Source organism: Lissotriton vulgaris, unplaced genomic scaffold, assembly GCF_964263255.1.
Source record: "Lissotriton vulgaris unplaced genomic scaffold, aLisVul1.2 SCAFFOLD_3144, whole genome shotgun sequence".
Lineage (NCBI taxonomy): Eukaryota > Metazoa > Chordata > Amphibia > Caudata > Salamandridae > Lissotriton > Lissotriton vulgaris.
Genome location: NW_028246143.1, coordinates 105602 through 129083, shown reverse-complemented (window position 1 = coordinate 129083; position 23482 = coordinate 105602). Strand labels below are relative to the sequence as shown.

General features: G+C 50.3%; 1 protein-coding gene across 1 annotated transcript in view; it reads left to right on the top strand.

Annotated features, from left to right (window-relative positions):
• The window catches only part of LOC147666131 (exostosin-2), a gene marked incomplete at its 5' end in the record, with an annotated part of 199490 nt that overhangs the window by 131163 nt on the left and 44845 nt on the right, over positions 1-23482 (top strand). The window contains 2 exons of the mRNA XM_086949279.1: positions 14371-14514; positions 15377-15505. Of these exons, the coding sequence (XP_086805405.1) occupies positions 14371-14514; positions 15377-15505 (273 nt within the window). The remainder of the gene's footprint in view (positions 1-14370; positions 14515-15376; positions 15506-23482) is intronic.

The window sequence follows — 23482 nt, the reverse complement described above, 5'->3', positions numbered from 1 at the left end:
AGCAGCACAGTCGCCTGCCAGAGGTCGCTGCAAACACAACACAGCAGCACAGCCGCTTGCCAAAGGCTGCTGCAAACACAACTCAAGAGCAGCACAGCCGCCTGCCAGAGGCTGCTACAAACACAACACAGCAGCACAGCTGTCTGCCAGAGGCTGCTGCAAATACAAGAGCTGCAGCACAACCAGCTGCCAGAGGCTGCTGCAAACAGAGCACAGCTGGCTGCCAGAGGCTGCTGCAAACACAACACAAGAGCAGCACATCCGTCTGCCAAAGGCTGCTGCAAACACAACACAGCAGCACGGCCGCCTGCCAGAGGCCGCTGCAAACATAACACAGCAGCAAAGCCGCCTGCCAGAGGCCGCTGCAAACACAACACAGCAGCACAGCCACTTGCCAGAGGCTGCTGCAAACACAACACAAGAGCAGCACAGCTGTGTACCAAAGGCTGCTGAAAACACAACACAGCAGCACAGCAACCTGCCAGAGGCTACTGAAAACACTACACAGCAGCAGAACCGCCTGCCAGAGGCTGCTGCAAACACAACTCAAGAGCAGCACAACCGCCTACCAGAGCCTGCTGCAAACACAACACAGCAGCACAACCGCCTGCCAGTGCTGCTGAAAACACAACACAGCAGCACAACCGCCTGCCAGTGCTGCTGAAAACACAACACAGCAGTACAGCCGCCTGCCAGAGGCTGCGGCAAACACAACTCAAGAGCAGCACAACCGCCTACCAGAGGCTGCTGCAAACACAACAGCACAACCGCCTGCCAGTGCTGCTGAAAACACAACACAGCAGCACAGCCGCCTGCCAGAGCCTGCTGAAAACACAACACAGCAGCAGAACAGCCTGCCAGAGGCTGCTGCAAACACAACTCAAGAGCAGCACAACCTCCTACCAGAGGCTGCTCAAAACGCAACACAGCCGCCTGCGAGAGGCTGCTGCTAACACAACTCTAGAGCAGCACAGCTGCCTGCCAGAGGCTGCTGCAAACCCAACACCGCCTCATAGCTGCTGCAAACACAACTCCAGAGCAGCACAGCCGCCTGCCAGAGGCTGCTGCAAACACAACTCAAGAGCAGCACAACCGCCTACCACAGGCAGCTGCAAACACAACTCTAGAGCAGCACAGCTGCCTGCCAGAGGCTGCTGCAAAACACAACACAAGAGCTGCACAGTAGTCTGCCAAAGGCTGCTGCAAACACAACACAGCAGCACGGCCGCCTGCCAGAGGCCGCTGCAAACATAACACAGCAGCACAGTCGCCTGCCAGAGGCCGCTGCAAACACAACACAGCAGCACAGCCGCTTGCCAAAGGCTGCTGCAAACACAACTCAAGAGCAGCACAGCCGCCTGCCAGAGACTACTACAAACACAACACAGCAGCACAGCTTTCTGCCAGAGGCTGCTGCAAACAGAGCACAGCTTGCTGCCAGAGGCTGCTACAAACAAAACACTAGAGCAGCACAGCCGTCTGCCAAAGGCTGCTGCAAACACAACACAGCAGCACGGCCGCCTGCCAGAGGCCGCTGCAAACACAATATAAGAGCAGCACAGCTGTGTGCCAAAGGCTGCTGAAAACACAACACAGCAGCACAGCGACCTGCCAGAGGCTGCTGAAAACACACCACGATTCAGAAAAGGGGGTGGTGATGGACAGAGTATCTGAATTAAGCAGAACACTACTACCCAGTCAACAGATCAGGGCTTGATCCATCACAGTTTTTTAGCTCACTGCACCATCCCAGCTCAGAACCTGGCTACATGCAAATTAGTCTGTCCCTGGCCCAGTGCATCATGGGAACAGGGCAGACCAAACTACCAAGCCAATTCTTTTACTGGAAAGGAAACAAGCTTCCGGGGACCGGTTTCTGGCATTACAGCCGTCTTCGGCCCGGCTTGCTTGAATCCTGATGGTGCAGTGAGCAAGGGACTCACATCTGAGCATACCCTTCCACGCTTATGGTGGACAAAACGATTCAGAAAAGGGGGTGGTGATGGACAGAGTATCTGAATTAAGCAGAACACTCCTACCCAGTCAACAGATCAGGGCTTGATCCATCACCGTTTTTTAGCTCACTGCACCATCCCAGCTCAGAACCTGGCTACATGCAAATTAGTCTGTCCCTGGCCCAGTGCATCATTGGAACAGGGAAGACCAAACTCCCAAGCCAATTCTTTTACTGGAAAGGAAACAAGCTTCCGGGGACCGGTTTCTGGCTCAGACGTGAGTCCCATGCACTCCACACCCCTGGATTCAAGCAAGCCGGGCTGAAGACGGCTGGAATGCCAGAAAACGGTCCTCAGAAGCTTGTTTCCGGCCCAGGGAAGGCATGGCTTGGCACTTCGGGCTGGACTGTTCCCATGAGGCACAGGGTCAGACTGATTTGCATATGGCCATGTCGGAACTGGGGTGGTGTGGAGTGCAAAAAAACGATGGATTTAGGCCCAGATCTCTGTACTGGGGTGAATGTATGACATTGTTCTGCATTCTGTCCATCAACTGTTTTTTTTGCAAATGCAGCACAGCCGCCTGTCAGAGGCTGCTACAAACAGAACACAACACAGCAGCAGCACAGCCGCCCGCAAGAGGCTGCTACAAACACAACACAAGAGCAGCACAGGTGGCTGCCAGAGGCTGCTGCAAACACAACACAAGAGCAGGACAGCTGCGTGTCAGAGGCTACTGCAAACACAACACAGCAGCAGCACTGCCATCTGCCAGAGGCTGCTGCAAAAAACAGTACAGGAGTAGCCCAACCGCCAGCCAATGGCTGCTGCAAACACAACACAGCAGCAGCACAGCCCCCTGACAGAGGCTGCGGCAAACACAACACAAGAGCATCACAACTGTCTGCCAAAGACTGCTGCAAATACAGCACAGGAGCAGCACAGCTGGCTGCTAGAGGCTGCTCCAAACACAGCACAGCAGCAGCACAACTGTCTGCCAAAGACTGCTGCAAACACAGCACAGGAGCAGCACAGCTGACTGCCAGAGGCTGCTCCAAACACAGCACAGCAGCAGCACAACTGTCTGCCAAAGACTGCTGCAAACACAGCACAGGAGCAGCACAGCTGACTGCCAGAGGCTGCTCCAAACACAGCACAGCAGCAGCACAACTGTCTGCCAAAGACTGCTGCAAACACAGCACAGGAGCAGCACAGCTGACTGCCAGAGGCTGCTCCAAACACAGAACAGCAGCAGCACAACTGTCTGCCAAAGACTGCTGCAAACACAGCACAGGAGCAGCACAGCTGACTGCCAGAGGCTGCTCCAAACACAGCACAGCAGCAGCACAACTGTCTGCCAAAGACTGCTGCAAACACAGCACAGGAGCAGCGCAGCTGACTGCCAGAGGCTGCTCCAAACACAGCACAGCAGCAGCACAACTGTCTGCCAAAGACTGCTGCAAACACAGCACAGGAGCAGCACAGCTGACTGCCAGAGGATGCTCCAAACACAGCACAGCAGCAGCACAACTGTCTGCCAAAGACTGCTGCAAACACAGCACAGGAGCAGCACAGCTGACTGCCAGAGGCTGCTACAAACACAGCACAGCAGCAGCACAACTGTCTGCCAAAGACTGCTGCAAACACAGCACAGGAGCAGCACAGCTGACTGCCAGAGGATGCTCCAAACACAGCACAGCAGCAGCATAACTGTCTGCCAAAGACTGCTGCAAACACAGCACAGGAGCAGCGCAGCTGACTGCCAGAGGATGCTCCAAACACAGCACAGCAGCAGCACCAGAGCAGCACATCCGCCTGCCAGTGGCCGCACGGCGCTGTGCATGCGAGCGCCTGGCCTGCACTCCTGATCCACCCTCTGATGACAGATGGAATTCCTGCTGTCCTGGCTCTGGCTGCTGTGATGGAGGAGCCCTGGGTCCCGAGGTTAAGTATGTGAAGGTTGATGCCTGTGGATGAAGAGAGCACCCCGCCTGGCGGAGGGAGGTTCCAGGAACCTGTCAGCCCGGCACGCAGAGCCAGGTACCAGGCGCAGGTAAAGCCATCCATCACTGGCCCCCAGGGGTGTGTGCGCAGCCTTACCCAGCCCAGGACGGGCGCTTCAAAGGCCCCTCCAAGCAGGGGGTTAGGGAAAGCCTTCCTTTTTTTTCTCTTCTTTGGTTTTGTATTTTTTCTTGTATTTTTTTTCCAATCGTGCAAGTTATTATTTCACTGTACACTATGCTTCTCTGTAATATTCGTACACTTCCTATCTACTATAGGTTTACATTGACAGCCCTCTAGCCTCTGTGTAGGCGAGGCGTGTAGGGCTGGCTTCTTTGTGTAGACGAGGCGTGTAGGGCTGGCCGCTTTGTGAAGGTGAGGCGTGTAGGGCTGGCCGCTTTGTGAAGGTGAGGCGTGTAGGGCTGGCCTCTTTGTGAAGGCGATTTATGGAGGGCTGGCCTCTTTGTGAAGGCGATGTATGACGGGCTGGCCTCTTTCAGAAGGCGAGGTATGGAGGGCTGGCATCTTTAAGAAGTTGCCCTATGGTTCCTCAAGTAATGTCTTAACTAGGCAGGGCGAGAGAACAGACTACATCCTCCTCAGAGACCTAAACTTCCATCTGGACAACAACAACGACAGCAACTCCTCCACCCTGATAGACAACCTCGCCAACCTCGTACTGAAACAGCTCGTCACGACGCCGACCCACATCGCCGGACACACGCTCAACGCCATCTTCTCCTCAAGCTCCCACGTCTCCTTCAGCCACGTCTACGAACCCATCTGGACGGACCACCACTTCATCCACTTCACCTTCCGGAAACACGTCGCACATCACCGCACCCTACAGACTCCCTGTCGCTGCTGGGGCAAAATCACCGAAGTACAACTACAGACAAATCTCGCACTCAACACACCGACCAACCCCAACGATGGTACGCGCACCCTCAGGCGATGGTTGGACAACTGCGCAAACACCTTAGCCCTACTGAAATAGCAAACCCCCAAAGACACCAGCAAGAGAGCCAACTGGTTCACCCCGGAACTCCTAGCGTCAATGCGCACCTGCTGCAAGTTGGAGAACATATGGCACAGCGAGAAGTCGCAGGGAAGCCGCGCAGCCCACAAAAACGCCATCCGCAACCGCCACCACCTCAGCAGGATTGCGAAGAGGACCTCCTTTAAAGACTGCCTCGACAACAACGCACACAACAGCAAGGAGCTCTTCAACGCCGTTAAGGAACTCTCCAACCCCAGCTCCAACGACATCCCGCTGTCGCAAGCCCTGTGCGACTCCCTCGCCACCTTCTTCCACCGCAAGTTCGCCGACATCCATGACAGCTTCAACCCCCGGACGACCCTAACAGGCCCCAACACGCCGGACCCATCACACCCCACCGACCACGACACCCTTACAACCTGGGCCAAAGTGAGCATCGAAGACCCAATCAAGACCATGGGTATAATTCACTCCGGCTCGCCATCTGAGCCTCTTCCACACCACATATTCAACAAAGCCGGCAGCTCCAACACACCCCACCTGCGCAACATGATCAACCTCTTCTTCGAGATCGCAACCTTCCCTGAGAGCTGGAAACACGCCAAGATAAATGCCCTACTCAAGAAACCCAAGGCGGACCCAAGCGAACACAAAAACTTCCGGCCCATCTCCTTGCTTCCGTTCCCAGCTAAGGTCATCGAGAAGATAGTCAACATCCAGCTCACCTGCTACCTCAAAAACAACGGCATCCTGGACCCCTCCCAGTCAGGATTCCGCAGCAACCACAGCGCCGAGACCGCCCTCATCGCCGCCACAGACGACATCAGGATCCTACTGGACAACAGCGAGACGGCGGCCCTCATCCTTCTGGACCTTTCGGCCGCCTTCGACACAGTCTGCCACCACACACTATGCACACAACTCCACGACACAGGGATCCGAGACTAGGCCCTGGACTGGACCTCCTCCTTTCTCTACAGCAGAACCCAGAGAGTCCTCCTCTCCCCGTTCCGATCCGAAGCCTCTGAGATCATCTGCGGCGTTCTGCAAGGATCCTCCCTCAGCCCGACGCTGTTCAACGTCTACATGGCGCCTCTCGCACGCATCACCCGACATCACGACCTCAACATAATTTCCTACGCCGAGACACACAGCCGATCCTCTCCCTCACCAAAGACCCCCTCCGCGCCAAATCCAACCTCCACCAGGGAATGAAGGCCTGAAGGCTGAACACAGACAAGACGGAGATCCTCATCTTCTGGCCCAACCAATCAGCATGGAACGACTCCTGGTGGCCCAAATCGCTGGGGACACCCCCGCACCCACCCACCCACCAACCACGCATGCAACCTGGGAGTCATCCTCGACTCAAAACTCACCATGACCAAACAAGTCAACGCTGTCTCCTCCACCTGCTTCAACACCCTCCCTATGCTCTGCAAGATCTACAGACGGATCCCGACAGACACAAGGAAAACAGTCACCCAGGCCCTCGTCAGCAGCAGACTCGACTACGGAAACGCCCTCTACGCCGGATCCCCAACCAAGCTCATCAACAGACTGCAAAGAATCCAGAATGCCTCTGCACGCCTGATCCTCGGCGCCCCGCGCTGTGACCACATCACTCCCCACCTGAGGAACCTTCACTGGCTCCCCGTCGACAAAAGAATCTCCTTCAATTTCCTGATCCACGTACACAAGTTACTCCACAAGACCGCCCAGCCTATCTCAACAGTCGACCTTACTTCTATGCACCCAACAGGAAACTCCGCCCGCAGACCTCTCCCTGGCCACCGTCCCACGCATCCATAGAACCACAGCCGGAGGCCGATCCTTCTCCCTCCGCGCCGCCAAGACCTGGAACACCCTCCCCCTCAACCTACGACAAACTGAAGACCTTCTAACCTACAGGAGACGACTCAAGACCTGGCTGTTCGACCAGTACCAACAGCACATCCCCTACTCCCCTCCCTCAGAGCCTTGAAACCCTTGCGGGTAAGTAATGCGCTTTACAAATTGATTGATTGATTGATTGATTGACTTGATAGCTCAGCATCAAACCTTTAGCTTTTCAGGGACAAGAAGCATCTGTGACGTCAATCCAGAAATGTGTGATCCGAGCTGCAACTTGATGCCAGGCCCTGCCATCACTCCTGGAACTTGACGTCACACTTGGACATCATTTAAGAAGTCTGACTGTGACGTCACTGTCGGAATTCGACCCCCGACTGTGGCATCTGCTGTAATACCTGTACATCAGACTTGGACAGCTCACAGGAAGTAGTCATCCGACATCACTTACGGTCAGACTGTGACTTCTTTCTAAGAACCTCAGAATCTCAGACTCTGCTATCACTTCTGGAACTTGAGGTCAGACTCGAACATCCCCGAGGGATCATGACATCAGACTATGACATCACTCCTGGAACCGGAGGTAAAACTGTGACATTACTTGATGGACATGACGTCAGACTGAGGCATCTGTCCAGAGCCGGACATCAGACAATGACAACAATGTAGCAACATGATTGTAAACTTTGACATAACCAGGAGGACCTGGTCATTGGACGTGTAGGTCCCAGCACTATGACATCACTCCCGGAAACAGTTCAGATATTGCCTTCAGTGCAGGACTCGAGAGTAGTCCCTGACATAGCTGTAAACACATGACCTAAGACAGTGACATCACTGCAGAAACCCAAATCTAGCGCCCAGGGTACCTGCCTCTTTCTAGCAGCTGTACTCCCACTGAGGCAGAACAAGTCTTTAAAAACCTCGCATCAGATTTTCCAAGAGGTTCGTTTGTACCTTCGGCCCCGTTCCGCCTGCTTGCTGTCCCTCTTCTCAGCCTGGGAGACCCTCTTTGGACACGTCCTGCGTCTGCTCTCGCAGCCCTGGTTCGTGTGTGTGGGAGGCACCAGCGGGGGGGGGGGGGTTATATAGGGCTCAGTTGTGTACAGGATCCCAAATCTTCACGGGAGCCACATTCAGCCGAAGGCCTTTGAATATCTGAGATTTGGGAGACACAGGGGCTCCTCATAACATCTGCAGGGACCCCATTCATCTGCGCTATGTCCCTCCTCTAGCTGTGGCCCCAGCAGGCCTCGGTCCCTTATCCAGGCGTGCTGCTGCCCAGTCACCTTCTGCCTCCTGCTGCCCCTCGGTCCCTTATCCAGGCGGGGTGCTGCCCAGTCACCCTGTTGCCCCAGCAGGCCTCGGTCCCTTATCCGGGCCTTGCTGCCCAGTCACCCTGTGCCTCCTGCTGCCCCTCGGTCCCTTGTCCAGGCGGGGTGCTGCCCAGTCACCCTGTTGCCCCAGCAGGCCTCGGTCCCTTATCCGGGCCTTGCTGCCCAGTCACCCTGTTGCCCCAGCAGGCCTCGGTCCCTTATCCGGGCCTTGCTGCCCAGTCACCCTGTGCCTCCTGCTGCCCCTCGGTCCCTTGTCCAGGCGGGGTGCTGCCCAGTCACCCTGTTGCCCCAGCAGGCCTCGGTCCCTTATCCGGGCCTTGCTGCCCAGTCACCCTGTTGCCCCAGCAGGCCTCGGTCCCTTATCCGGGCCTTGCTGCCCAGTCACCCTGTGCCTCCTGCTGCCCCTTGGTCCCTTATCCAGGCCTTGCTGCCCAGTCACCCTGTTGCCCCGGCAGGCCTCGGTCCCTTATCCAGGCGCAGTCCTGCCCAGTCACCCCTTGCCTCCTGTTGCCTGCAGGCCGGGGTCCCTCATCCATCCCGGTTGGCCCCAGAGCCGGGCCCCGGCGCGCGTGAACCCCGTCGGCACGCCTCGCCTCGGCCGTCTAAGAAAGCACAAAGCTATCATCGTTAACACCCGCGCGCAGGTCTTATAAATGTAGCCATAATTCCTGCGCCCGGCCAGGGCAGCGGCGACCCCCGGCCCCCATAAATCAGGCCGTTTAATGTGGCTCCCCGCCGCAGCCCCGGCGTGCGGATAATGAGGCGGGCGCGGGCTGTTCCTGTCTGCCCGCCGCTCTGATCCGCTGTCGGCCGCAGAGTTATGGATGAAGTGACCGGGAGGCCGATTGGAAGCAGCTGCGGGAACAAAGTCCGTGCGAGGTGTCTGTCTGCAGGACGGATGCTTCCCGCGGGCCCCCGGGAGGTGAGAGGTGTGCCGGCCCCTGAAGGGCCCTGGCAGCCGTCTCTATGGGTAGGGGCACCCGTCTGAGGCGAGGGGGATACCGGCCTCTGAAGGGCCCTGGCAGCCGTCTCTCCAGGTAGGGTCACCTATCTGAGGTGAGGGGGATACCGGCCCCTGAAGGGCCCTGGCAGCCGTCTCTCCAGGTAGTGCCACCTCTCTGAGGCAAGGGGTGTGCCCGTTCGCGAAGGGCCCTGGAAGCCGTCTCTAGCGGTAGGCGCACCTCTGTGATGAGTGGGGTGCCGGCCCCTGAAGGGCCCTGGAAGCCGTCTCTATGGGTAGGGTCACCTCTCAGTGATGAGTGGGGTGCCGGCCCCTGAAAGAGCCCTGGCAGCCGTCTCTAGGGGTAGGGTCACCTCTCAGTGATGAGTGGGGTGCCGGCCCCTGAAAGAGCCCTGGCAGCCGTCTCTATGGGTAGGGTCACCTCTCAGTGATGAGTGGGGTGCCGGCCCCTGAAAGAGCCCTGGCAGCCGTCTCTAGGGGTAGGCGCACCTCTCAGTGATGAGTGGGGTGCCTGCCCCTGAAAGAGCCCTGGCAGCCGTCTCTATGGGTAGGGTCACCTCTCAGTGATGAGTGGGGTGCCGGCCCCTGAAAGAGCCCTGGCAGCAGTCTCTAGGGGTAGGCGCACCTGTCAGTGATGAGTGGGGTGCCGGCCCCTGAAAGAGCCCTGGCAGCCGTCTCTAGGGGTAGGCGCACCTCTCAGTGATGAGTGGGGTGCCCGCCCCTGAAAGAGCCCTGGCAGCCGTCTCTAGGGGTAGGCGCACCTCTCAGTGATGAGTGGGGTGCCCGCCCCTGAAAGAGCCCTGGCAGCCGTCTCTAGGGGTAGGCGCACCTCTCAGTGATGAGTGGGGTGCCGGCCCCTGAAAGAGCCCTGGCAGCCGTCTCTAGGGGTAGGCGCACCTCTCAGTGATGAGTGGGGTGCCGGCCCCTGAAAGAGCCCTGGCAGCCGTCTCTAGGGGTAGGCGCACCTCTCGGTGATGAGTGGGGTGCCGGCCCCTGAAAGAGCCCTGGCAGCCGTCTCTAGGGGTAGGCGCACCTCTCAGTGATGAGTGGGGTGCCGGCCCCTGAAAGAGCCCTGGCAGCCGTCTCTAGGGGTAGGCGCACCTCTCTGTGATGGTTAGGGGCATCCATCAGAGGTGAGGGGGATTCCGGCCTCTGAAGTGCCCTGGCAGCCGTCTCTATGGGTAGGGGCACCTCTTTGGCGCGTAACACTCATAGGGATCAGAGGGCTTAACCAAAGATAATGTAAATTATCCATTAAGTTGACGTCAGCAAATGAATTGCATCAAACACACGGAATGGCTCTCGGCTACAGTCTGTGCATCATGTGCAATGTGACGTCTAACAAACAGACTGCAAGCCAACCAACCAATGGCAAACCCTGAAAAGAACACAACACCCAGGGGCTGAGGGAGGCTGGACTGAGACGTGCTCTGTGCGGCCAAGGGTCCTTGTCACTTGGTGACTGTGGTCCTGCAGACTGCCAGAGCAGCACTGACCTAAAAAGAGCAGCAAGCATCAGTTAATACATTGAATTACAAGCTGGGGGTGCCAATGCCAACCGTGAAGGGTTCCTTTAGAGAGCACCCCCACCCTGAGGGACATGCAGCTCTTTCCCATCTTAAGCATTTGTGAAGGACAGCAACTGGTGGAGTAAATTTAACAAGAATTCTTCAAAAATTGTGGGTTTTTTTGCAAAGTGGTTTTTTACAGGTAAAAATATTTGATCGATTGTGAAGTTTTCTGTGAAAGTTTATTAATACTTCTTATCAGTCCTCTGGGATTTGAACAACATACGTATGATCGTCAAAGACCGCAGTAAAATGGAAAAGAAATCCTTAATTCCTTCCTTCTGTTCTTCTGCAGGTTAGGTCTTGAGGGCTCTCTGTTGTCCCCAGGTGCCCCCCAGGGCTCCGTTCAGCTCAGATCGTGTGAACTTTCGAGCCTGGAGCTCAGTGCCTGCCCACACTTCCTGACATTGCTCCTGCAGCCTGCCAGAATCTCTAGTATCTTTTGTTTCCCCTCCCTGTCTTTTTGTTAGTATTGAATCTTTGGGCGCTATTAGATTAGTCATTTTATTTAGTGAGTTAGACTTTCTCTTGTCCCTGTGTCTTCTTTGCATAATATATTCACTCCTCATCTTTTGTCTCGTGTAGTTTCATCTGTGTCTGTGCACTCTGTGACGCGCATGGGTTTGTGCCAGTGCCATGTAAGGTCAGCGCCTGTGGTGGGTGCGTCCAGTTGCTGTGGCTCCTGTGGCGCGCGGGTTCTGAAGGCCGCTTGCATGGCGCAGTCCTGCACATGTCTGATCAACCTGTGCTGCATTTTGTTCCTGGCTTCCTTTCATTACTGATGGTGCATCTGTTTTTCTCCTTAGTTGTAATTTTAATTTTCCATGTCATTAAGTGCGCCTTGCAGGGTACCCTCACAGAGCACGTGGTTGCGGGTGTGCTTGCGTGGAGGGAGGCTGCAGCCTGGCGCGCACATGGCTGCAGAAGAGAAGTGCCTGTGATCAGAGTTTCTTGTGTGTCCCATGGAGAGTGAGGTTTACTTCCACCCCTCAGTATCAGGAGATTGTGTTTGGTGGTTAGTACACTGTGTAGCAGTGTTGTCCAATAGAGGTAGCGAGGGTCACCCGACATGTGGCCCCTTCTAATTGTGAGATTCTTCAAAATTTACAAACCCGATTTCTCCGTAGCGTGCTAGCGGTTGCCTCGGAGACAGCCACCTGTGTCTTATTTATTTATTTATTTGAGAGGTTTTATATAGCGCTGGCTAGACCCAGAGGTATCCAGGCGCTTTACATGAGTATCAGACCATAGTTGCAGTTTACATCGTTACAAAGGTTACACATTCATTAGAGCATAGCTACACAGTTAGATGTTAGGTCGAGACAGACAATAAGCACAAATACGTAAGGGAAAAAGCAGGCAAGGGGAGAGATCCAGGGGAGAGGGGGTAGGAGCAGGGGAAGTAGACAGCAAATAAAGGAGGAAAAGAGGAGGGGGAGGGGGAGAGACACAGCATGAAAGAAGAGGGGGAGGGTGACCACAAACTGGTAGACGAGTATAGTTGCGTCCAAAGTCCAGTGAGCTGTGATCCTAGGGGAAGTGGTGTCATTCCCCCAACTACCATTGGAAGAGGCCCCCTTTACGCAGTGCACTCACGCCGAGGGGTCTCTGAGACTCCAAGGCCTACCTGCTGGATTCTTCCCCAAAAAGGGGCGAGGGAGTGCTTTGCAAGGGGCGTTAGCCCCTTGCCAAAGCCTGTCATTCTGAGGTTGGACTGGATTACTTGGAGGGTATAATTGGGTCGGCCACCTCTATTGGGATGACGTAAGATTCGGCAAACTTCAGAGGTAAGTCTTACAAAAACAATCTTAAATGATTGTATGGCGTTGGATAATATGTCAAGACTCCACCCGCCCCGTTAGCAGATGTTAGGGATGTTTTTGTAAGTGTGGGGATACCAGTGTACCTTACCAACCTCGATTCATGCTGAGATACTCTAAGAGCGCAGTTTCATCTTCGTTTTTAACCCCTTTCATGCTGATGACGGCCCCCAGCCGTCATGCACTACGGTGGTCGTGTGCTGATGACGGCTGGGGGCCGTCATGAACTCGCGATTCTGCCGCACAGGCGCAGTATCGCGGCCGCATGGAAGGGGTTAAAGAACAGCCCCAGCCTGAGCATCAAGTACAGGCTTCTTATCTTTATTCATTGTCCCCTAAATATGAACTGAAATGTTATCTAACTTTTATAGAAAACCCTCAGTACATATTTTATTAACCCGCCTAAGCCTCGGATATTTACATTTTCATCTGGCTTTTCCTCAACGGGGAGTGTGGTTTGTAAACCTTTCAAATTACCCTTGTAACAATTGCTCCCAACAAAGCACAGCCTACTTTATGCTTTTTTGCTCTTCATATCGGTCATGCTAAGGGCGCTTTTTAGCTACAAATGTACGTCCTCTCAATGTGAGAACTTATAAGAATGGCATATTATACTTACATCAGTTAGGTTGAGCGGCAATCTGTTATTGCACAAATGCGGTAAATCTTCTAGTGTAATTTTGCACAATCTCTGCATTTTGGGTAATTCCCTGTGAATACGCAACATGGAATTATGAGAATAACGCACACCCTTACTAGTCACACAGCCCCTCATGAGACCGCCCCAACTCAGTTTGTGCGCCCCAAAGTAACCAAATATTTTTAATTTACAGAACTGCCCATATAGCTGCATGCGGCTTGTGCTGCGTACAAATCGTGCAAGTCCACAATTTTGTGTTTTTTGGTGCACTGACAGTGTGATACTGGACGTAGTTTAGCGCCATTCAGTGACTGACCAACTATTTCCTGTAAAGTTAGACTGGGAGCTGCTGGATGGAAGAGTAGGCCTTCAGGTTGAGTGCATACTCTGACACTCTTTGAATGGCAAGCATATTTTGGGACACAAAAAGCATGTTTCCTGCAAACAACACGCTACTATATTGGGGCAAATTAGTGCACTAGCGTCTAATGATAAGCTAATAATGTGGGAAAAATGAATGCGCTTGCTGCATTTCGGAGTGGGTATTTTGATCAAATAAGTGCAGTTAATTCAAATAATCAGTGGTTTTATGACCAATAAGTATAGTTTACAGGAATGACAAGTATATTTGCTGTTCTAACTAACCGTCTGCTATTGCATGATCTACTCACTGCTTTGGTTCAGGCAAACATTCAATATGGTTGTTATCCAGAGTGTTTTAAGGTGCACTCTCCAATGGTACTGCGCACTACTTGGTTTCAGACTAACCATGCTTGTGTATGTTAGCGTAACCTTGTGGTTTTAATTACTTTTAGAATCTTCTTGGCTCATTTTATTCTCTGTGATAACTTTTCTGTAAAGGTCACGTGATTTCACTTCCTGCCATGGAATCACTTCCTGTGTGACCTCAAATATAGCGTGCCAGCCCCATGTCCAAAAACAAAATAAATTTCATCGTGACTCCTGACATACAAAAAGGCTGCTGTAAAGGGAAGGTTATATGAATAGCCAATCATATTTGGGTAGAATTTTTTTAAGCTCACAATTTAAAACGTTGTAGAAACTGAGACGCATGGAAATGATGTGGTGAGTCACACTACCTTATGAAGTAGATCCCTGGTCTCTTGACTCGGCACCCTACAGCTGGACGTACAGACCTCCTCCTGTCCCTATTGAGCTGGCGTGTTTGAAGATATTGTGGTGGTCTAATGGTTGTCTTCTGTCTGTCCCTGCACAGGTGTGGCGTGAGTTCCCGGACAGACTGGTCGGGTATCCTGGCCGCCTCCACCTGTGGGATCATGAGATGGACAAGTGGAAGTACGAGTCAGAATGGACCAACGAGGTGTCGATGGTGCTCACCGGCGCCGCGTTCTACCACAAGGTAACGTGGCACACTGCGAGCGGAGACCTGATCGGCCGAGGTCCCTTATGTCAATCTTTGAGGTCAGCAATAGTAGAGGGATTCCATGACATTGATCATTCTGCATGGCCCTACCTGCACACTGAAATGTGGAGAGCCAAGCTTATGTACCCTTTGCCCCCTCAACTCCCAGGCCCCCTCCAGCAGCTCTCTCTTATTCGCCCTGGAATGCTGTGCCAATTTCAATAACTTGGTAAAGTGCTGAAGCCTTTTAGTGCACAGGTAACATTATAATGCGTTTAGGAGGTGTGTGCTCCTACATAGAACTTACTCGAAACCCTTACCATATAGCTACGTCTTTAGTTCTTCTCCTAAATGCCAGTAGGATTCCATTTTTCAGACCTTCGGGGGATTTCACAGTGCTGGTAAATTTGATAAAAAAGAATAGTTTTTAAATTCTTTGCCTCCGAGTTTGGAGTTCATTAAAAGCTTTTTTCCTATTGCTCTGAGGTGTCTTGTTGGGTTGTACACATGTGATGCCTTGACATGCTTTCGTTGTCATGTTTTCTGTACAGTAGTTGGTATCTTTGAGTCACAAGTTTTCTGACTGGCACCTGTTGTTTATGAGCGACCCCGATAGGGTCCAGTCTAGAATTGTATCCCCTTCTGTAGTTAATAATCTAAAATCAGTTTCTGTGGGGGTGTTGTAACCTAATGCAGTTCTTTGACCCATAAAAGGCCTCGCCGCATGGATGCCCTTGTCCCTCCATCTTGGATTGGGAATAACATATGCAGTGTCCTGTCAATGATTGCATAGGTCATAGGAATGGCTTTTGGCTGACACTTTATATATCTAAGCTGTGCCCTCTTCTTCTTCCTGCAGTATTTTAACTATTTATACACCTACAAGATGCCCGGCGACATCAAGAACTGGGTGGACGCCCACATGAACTGTGAAGACATTGCCATGAACTTTTTGGTGGCCAATGTGACTGGCAAAGCCCCCATCAAGGTGAGTGCTCCGCTTACCCACATGCTTCCCCGTTTGAAATCCCAATCACAGAGAAACTGCCCACCTCCACCCAGTAGTATTTACTCTAGGGTTTTGATTTCCATGTTCAACAAAAAGACCATGATGCAGTGCATGCAACTAGTGCCTGCCTCTGAGGGTCTGTGTTAAGTGTGAAAGAAATGTACAGTCCTCTGTCTCTCGCACACTTTCCCAGCTTTCTACCCTGAAGTGTCGGTGAGGCATATTGGCATTGATGGTGATGGAGTCCGTCTGTTGTAGCGATGATCCCATTTGGCCCAACCAATGATGTATGCCAGCTTTTCATATTTCGAGTTTGTTTTGTTTTTTTCTTTGCTCTGCTGTTTTGGCCTTGCCGTGTATGGCATACTCAAACTTGGTGTAGAAAGTCATTGTGTTCTAGAAACTCTAAACACACCAAGAAGGGTAGAGAGGAAAAAGGAACCTGGACAAAACATACGGGAACACACACAGTGTTAGTAAAACTGCCCTCACTCACGCACAAGTCTGTGTGTGACATGCTTCATCATCGGGTCTGCTTACAAAACACCCTGGCATAGGCAAGTACAGTATGGAGCGTAGGGGAGGGGCGTTAAACCAACAACATAAGCAACAGACATATATGGGTGAGTATAAAGTTCTACCAACCTTGACTGGGAACAGTGATAAGAAAAAGTGCAGTAGAAAGTGAACCTAAAACTGCCTCATGAGTCCTCTATCGATTTCTTTATTCCAGAGTCCCATGGACAGGGTTAAAAATAGACCGGATGGGTTTATTTGTGAGAATAATAAGAACTCACATCACCCCTCCCAAGACTGCCAAAGTCTAGAAACTCTCCCTGAACGCCGTAATGAGGTCCAACCAGGCAGAAGCTGTCTGTGGTTGCTTGTGTCCTCTTTCGGAAGGGCGCGTGACCTAGCAGTTTCCACTGGGCTGGCTCGTTTGAGATAGAACTGGCCTGATCTGCCTTTAAAAGTTGGCCTTTGTTGGTGATGCCACAGCTGAGCTAAAGCACTCAGAGATTGACTGTGCTAAAAAATAATGACCAATGTTTAAAACCGAGTTAAGAACTTTGATCCATCACCTATTTGCGCGGCATGCCATAGGTCAGAGAGACTGGTACATCAGGGGTTGATGGATATCCGAATTCAAGATCAATAATAGACCTGGGCAAATGTCTTTCATTCTAATCTAAGGAGCCCACAGGGAAGGATTAATGTGTTTGCAGGAGTCTGTGTTGGCACCACCAGCGGATCTCCTTCGTGAATGAATGAATAAATGGGATTATATCGGACTCTGCTATGGGATTCTAGCTAAAAGATTGTTTATAGTTGTCTTGATGTTTGAAGAGTGTGGGCTGTGGAGTTGTAAGATTGAGACACTTTGGTAGCGCTTTTATGTGTTTGGTTACTGCAGTAGACAACACCTCCTACAGGTAAGAATAGAGCTGTATCAGCGGCGCTGTGAATGGAATAAAGGGTTCAATACTCAAATAGCAGAGGGTTGGTTGCTCAAAATAGAGATCAATTGGCAGAAATGCATGTTTTTTGTAATAGATTGGGCCCATATGCCGCAAATAATCTTATGTCAAAAAATAACCTCTATCAATTGTGAAAACACTGGAAGGTAAACCCGGAGACAGAAACCCATAAGAAAGAAATCTTGCCCATCAAGGCCCTCACCACCTAGTGATTTAGCTGTATTCTACTCAGCGCTTAAGAGCTGCAGACTCGAGGTCTCCTTATTCGGCTAGAATGTAAGGAGTTCTGTAAAACTCCCAGCACCTCCAAGGCTTTCAGCCCTAAAAGCAGGGAAGAAATACAGAGATTTCCACAACAGCTGAATAACATAAGCCGGATTGGCGGGCGCTCCTTCCGTGTGAGAGCTGCGGTCCTCTGGAATTCTCTTCCTTTGGAAATCCGCCTTTTAGAGGATCTACTAGCATTCCGCAGGGCCGTGAAAACCCACCTGTTTTAAACTTTTTATGTTGATCTTCACATTTTTCCTCGCGTTGTGTTATGTTCACCTTTTCCATGCGCCAGGACGCTCCTTCGCTGGAGCAGCTGTGCGCAAAATAAATGTAGATAACATAACATAACATAAGAAACCATGTTGAGACAGAGTCCTTGATTGTAACCACTGCGAGGAAAAGATCTAACAACATTTCACCTTTTGGGCTCCCAACTATGAGACTGTAAGAGTGTGGATGCTGTGGGTAAAAAGTTGAGATTTGTAGTGACACAATGATCCATAGTAAATTTACTTGCTTTACTAATCTGGTAGGTACATGAACAGGGAGAGGAGGTAGAGGACCTTGTGCAGCACACCCCAGAAAAATATAAAAAGAGTAAAAAGTATTAAGAGGGTCAGTTATTCGTGATTCAAAAGCAATCTTCCTCATTGCGAAAGACAGTCACAAACACTGGGCAATAACACTCTGGCTTATCTGAAGAGTGTCTATAGGGTATGTGGTTACTACTGACAGATGGATGCAAATTGTAATGCAGGATGGTTGTGACCTTTACTTAAAGAAACCTTCATCGTACAATCCACCCAATTTAAACCCAAGCATCAATTAAATCAGCTAAAAAGTGAGCCGGATGTTTTACTACAAAAGCAGGCCTTGGAGCCCATACCTCCTCCTCAAAAAAGTTATTTATTCTACATACTTTTAACCCAGGGCCATAGAGGGAGTTCAGACCAATCTTGGGCCTCAAATTTGTCAGCAGATGAATCTAGAAAGCGAGGTTCTGTTTGCTTGCTTTTCATTAGCTTTTCCTGTCGTTCCATAAGAGAGAAGGGTGGCCTTATTTTGTAAGATTTCTGGTAGGGAACCCTCATTATAAATACCGGGTCCGCCTTTTCAGTCTAAGTTAAACTTCAAACACCTTTACCAAATGCTTGGTAGTAGTAGTAGCTTTTCTCCACAGGCAGAAAATCATCATCAATATGTGCCTCGACGATTCGTTGATAAAAGCTCACACGGTGAAGAAGACTGTCGTCAACTTTCACTCAACACTCACTCTTCCTATTCTTGGGTCTCCAGTTCAATTTCCAGACATTCACCACAGCCCCACTTCAGGTTCTAACATACATTGGAGCCAACTTATACACAGATTCTTTAAAAGGTGTCTCTTAGGTGCAAAGTGTATGTGCAGTTTCACAGAAGTGCGAACAGAATCAAATCCTTCCCATTGAAGTGTCAAAGGGCATCCCTTCTGGGGTCCATAGTATCTTGTGTCTGTATTGTTCCAAATACAAAGCTTCCTGTGAGATCACTTCAACAGTGCCTGCAAAGGTCGGTGGTCGCAGTGGGAAGGCGACTGTGACTAGAAAAGGCTACAGCTTTGTATTGCAGCACAACAAACTTTGAAGCCGGTGCAAGAAGAAAACTCTACTGACAAGAGTCCCTTTTCATCAGAACCTCCCTTCACACAGAGATGCCTCGCCGATTGGATAGGGAGATCTCTGAAACTCTTACAGTGCAGTACATTCTGTCCTAGAGGAATCCATTTTACCAGATCAGTATTTTAGAATTGATCGCAATCCATCTGTCATTAAGGCATTCCTACTATCTACACTATCAACACGGACAGGATTCTGATTCAGATGGACAACTTGAACACAATGCACTATTGCAGCATAATTGAAAGCCTAATTTCTCTATCCTGCCTAGAGGTTCAAACAGTCTCAAATTGGTTTGTGGTGAAGAATTTGTTCGTTCAAACAGCCACTGACGAGGCATTCAAAACTCTAAAGCTGTTGTAAGTTCATTCTACAAGATACTTCATAAGTAGCTGTTAGATGACGACGTGCTACAAAACATATTTTCATATTTGAGATTCCTGAATATAAATCAGCTCACAATATTTCGTAATGCAAAATGTCCAAAGTTCACCTCCGGAATGCAGGAACCGGACTTGGTTAGGCAATGTCCTATTAATTTATTGATCTGTAAAATTTCTACCCACTTAGTCCCAATATCCGGGCCAAGCTCAAACATTCCACAGCAAAGATGATTCTCACTCTCCCCAAATTGGCAAGACAGTCCCCAGTACATAAGCCCCCACAGGAGGCTTCTATTGTAACCAGGTTTATTGTCCAAGGCCAGCTAGACCATTCCAGTGTGATATCCTTGAGGTATATATGATTTCATGCCATATCTTCTTTAAACCTTCCACAGGCCTCCATGGACATTCTAAAGTAGCCAAGATTTTGTTGGCAAGGTCTGATGCAAAAGATTTAACTTACGGTGCCAGCGTCCTATTGATTGTCATAAGGTCTTCATTCTGCAGTTTTGCTGTGCTACGCTTGGCACGGTCAGACCTGCAGTTTTCCTCAAGCAAAGTTCACTTAGCTGCAATTATGAGTTATATAAAAAAAATATGTTTCAAAGATCTTTTTTTACGGTTAATAAATACTTTTCGAAGTTTTAAAGAAAGTTTTACTACTCTCTCATGGTAGTTACATTACATTTTATTGTTCTTAGTTGCTCCTCCTTTCGAACTCATACATAAGGCTTCATTGCAATACCTCTCATGGAATGCAACATTTCTTCTAGCCATTACCTCAGCTCTCCGGGCTACTGAGTTTGAACTCTTGCAGCAATATAATTCTGTATGATAGAACCTGGTTGTTATGAGGATTCATCGTTTTTCTTTCCAAACAGATTGTGAATTTCATATTTACCAGTCTTTTTCAATTATCCCTCCACCCTGATAGGAAGGTCCTTCCATTCCCTGTGTTAGGAGAGATTTGAGATTTTATTTTTACAAAACATAGTTACTCAAAGTCTAATCAACTATGTTAATTACGGCTTCCTTGGTACCGGGTTAACCACATCAAAACATTTCCTGTTTAGGTGTATAGAGTTATGTATTATGGTTTGTCAGCTGTCCAACGAGCTATTACCTGGTAAGCCGAATGGGCCTGGTAAAGCGGCTGCTGCTGCTGCAGGATTTAGGAATGTTCCTGTTATGGATATATGTAAAGCATCTATGTGGAAGTCTATTTGCACTTTCACCAGACATTGGTTAGACGCTTGAGCGCAGACTGTAGTTGGTCAGGCTGCTTTGATGAGTCTATTCTTTAAATAAAACCTTTAAAGCAGAATAATCAGGATTTATGAAGCACAACTATCACCCGATAGGCTATCCAGGCGCTTGCAGGTCCTGGAGGCTTATTCGAACAGCCAGACTTTGAGGGCCAATCGGAATTCTGGAAGTGAGGTAACGGTCCGGAGGTGTGTGGGGAAGTTGTTCCAGATCTTTGCTGTGATGTGGGCGAAGGAGCATCTTCCACTTGTGCTTCGGTATGGGCAAGTGTAAGGAACGCAAAGCGTAGTCTACTCGACGGTAGGTGGAAGTTCAGGTGGTAGTTAATGTCTGTGGGTCCTTGGTTGTGTAGAGCCTTGTGTGTGTGGGTCATCAGCCTGAATTGGCATCTCTTCTGTATGGGTAGCGAGTGGAGTTACTGAGGCGGGGTGTGATGTGGGTTTGTTGGGGAAGGCAGAGGAAGAGTTGGCTGCTACGTTCTATATGGTCTGAAGTCTCTGTACAAGCTGTGTAGCAATTCCTACGTAGTGGCCGTTGCCATAGTCTAGCGACCTGTGTCGCGGTGCATCTGTGTGTAGGGGTAGCGACTTATAGATCTTATATATTATAGATCTTACGTAGCATGAGCAGAGTCCGGAAGGAGATGTAGGAGACTGCATTGATCTGTGATTTCATGGTGAGCTTGTTGTCAATGATGATTCCAAGGTTTCGACCGTGGTCGGAGGGAGTGGGTGCAGGTCCTTGGTTTGATGGCCACAAAGAGTTGTCCCGTGTGTAGTTGTTGTTGCCAGAGATCAGTACTTCTGTCTTGTCTATGTTCATCTGCAGGCAGTTGTTCATCATCCAGTATATTTCACTGTTTCTCCATTTTGATCACTTTAGCAAGCGAGTTATCATTATATTTTGGGGGGAGGGTTTAGGTATGCTGCTCTTTTTTTATCAATTGTGAGTATCAATGAAGATCGGAAGATGCAGAAGAGCGGTGTAATCCTGATTCAGCATTGTTGGAATATTTATCAAAGTCATGAATGCCCCACCACATACTAGCCTGCTCATGCTTCATGACAGGATAAATTCACTTGAGCCTCCTCAACAGAACTGACCTTTGAAGGCAACCACCAGTTCACGGCGTGGTGGGGTATATACAGTCTGCCAGCTCCTTAAAATGGCAGTGCCTGCTTCCACAGCTCTGCTCATAGACATTCCAATTAGATTTTATTTTTCTTAATTTTTTCCTATTTATCATTCTAATGTTTCCTTGTCAGCCGTGTTAGGCTTCTGTGCTGCAAGTTGTCTGTGTGTCAACTCATAGATTTCAGAAAAAGTATCCTGAATAGGCTTTCCGTAGGTTAGAGACATTTAAAAATATATCTGGTATCACCTCTTAAAAGTTTTATTTTTTTAATTTGTATGTACTTTAAGCTTTATTGACTTTAGGGAAGTCACAGATGCTACAGAGCCAGGATTACTATTAAGTATTTCATTCCTCTCCTCCGGTAAACTGCCCACTTGTTTATTACCGTTCCCTACGAACGTGGCTCGCTATCTAGGGGTTCTTGATTTCCAGCTCTAACTCCTACCCCCAATGATGTTGGCTGTGGTAAATGTGTTGATAAATGTTTCTGACGGATACTTCTAATGCAGATTTCCAACGTTTAGATTATTCTCAAGATATCACACTGGATCCAGTAACTTTTTAGAAATGTTCCTGCATGCTGCTCGCAAACACTATGTCGCTCTGCCCCACCGGTGACTGAGTGGAGCCACATGTATGGTTCATACTTGCAAGGTGATGTCCGTTCCAATTTTCCCATGTCTTCCGACATGGATCCAGAGCTCTATTCCCAATTTCATTGTTTTTTAGATCACTTTTAAAACAAGGTAATCCAATGAGCCAGGAAACTGATACTCCCTCTGAGACTGTAGGAAACAGATGTGGGTTACAGTCTTGCAATATGTGCGTCTCTGGTGTTTGGGCTTGGAGCACAATTCTAAGTCGTGACAAGTGCACCTTAATGCACCCAAGGGTGATCCGGGACTGGGAAGTGACGCAGTTTTCTCTCTGAATAGGAGTAGTTACAGGCCACATGCAAGTCTCTCTCCTGCCCCAAGTCGAGAACATGGACCCGCTTCTGCAAGGTGGCAACTTTGCAGTGAAAGTCCAAACATAAACACATGAAGGCAAAGCAGGACTCTGCCTCATCTCACCTTTCTCTGTCCAAGGCGATAGCATCAAGACGATACACTGACATTCTATCTCTTACTGGATCTACAGAGGCAGAGCTGATTCCTCAGGTTGTCCCGGGGTGCCCCGAACTCCACAGCAGGCAGGTAACCACCGGCTTATCCATCTTCTGCATCATCTGCTCCACTTGAACCGGTCACTGGCTTCATACTGGTTCCGGTACCACCTCCTACCCTGTCACAACCTGCATTAGTTCCTCCCTCATCTGCGCTGTGCTGACTACTTTGGCGGAGAAGCAAGTGCTGGTTCCAATGTCTGTCCTCGAATCAACTTCAGCATGATCCTGACTGATGTTACGTTACGAAATTACTAAAGTGCACCTAGTCGCCATACAGCCGGATTCCAATTGTTTACCTCTACTAGAGTGGACATGCCCTTGGAGGCAGCATCCGTCTTCCAAGCCTCTGCTGCAGTCACCCCAGTCCTTCTGAGGTTGGGGACATGGATCAAGCAGGCAACGTGCAGGCTACCGAGGGCACCAGTGTTCCCAGTCCCCTTCCCCTGTGGCAACAGCCAATAGCGGCACACACCCGCCCAGTTAGAGGCAAGATCCAGCACTTTCCCCCCGAGTGACGATACAACAGATGAGTCCTTCAAATCGTACAGCATGGCTGTGACCTGCCATTCCTTTCTGCTCTGCTGAATCTCCATCCTACATC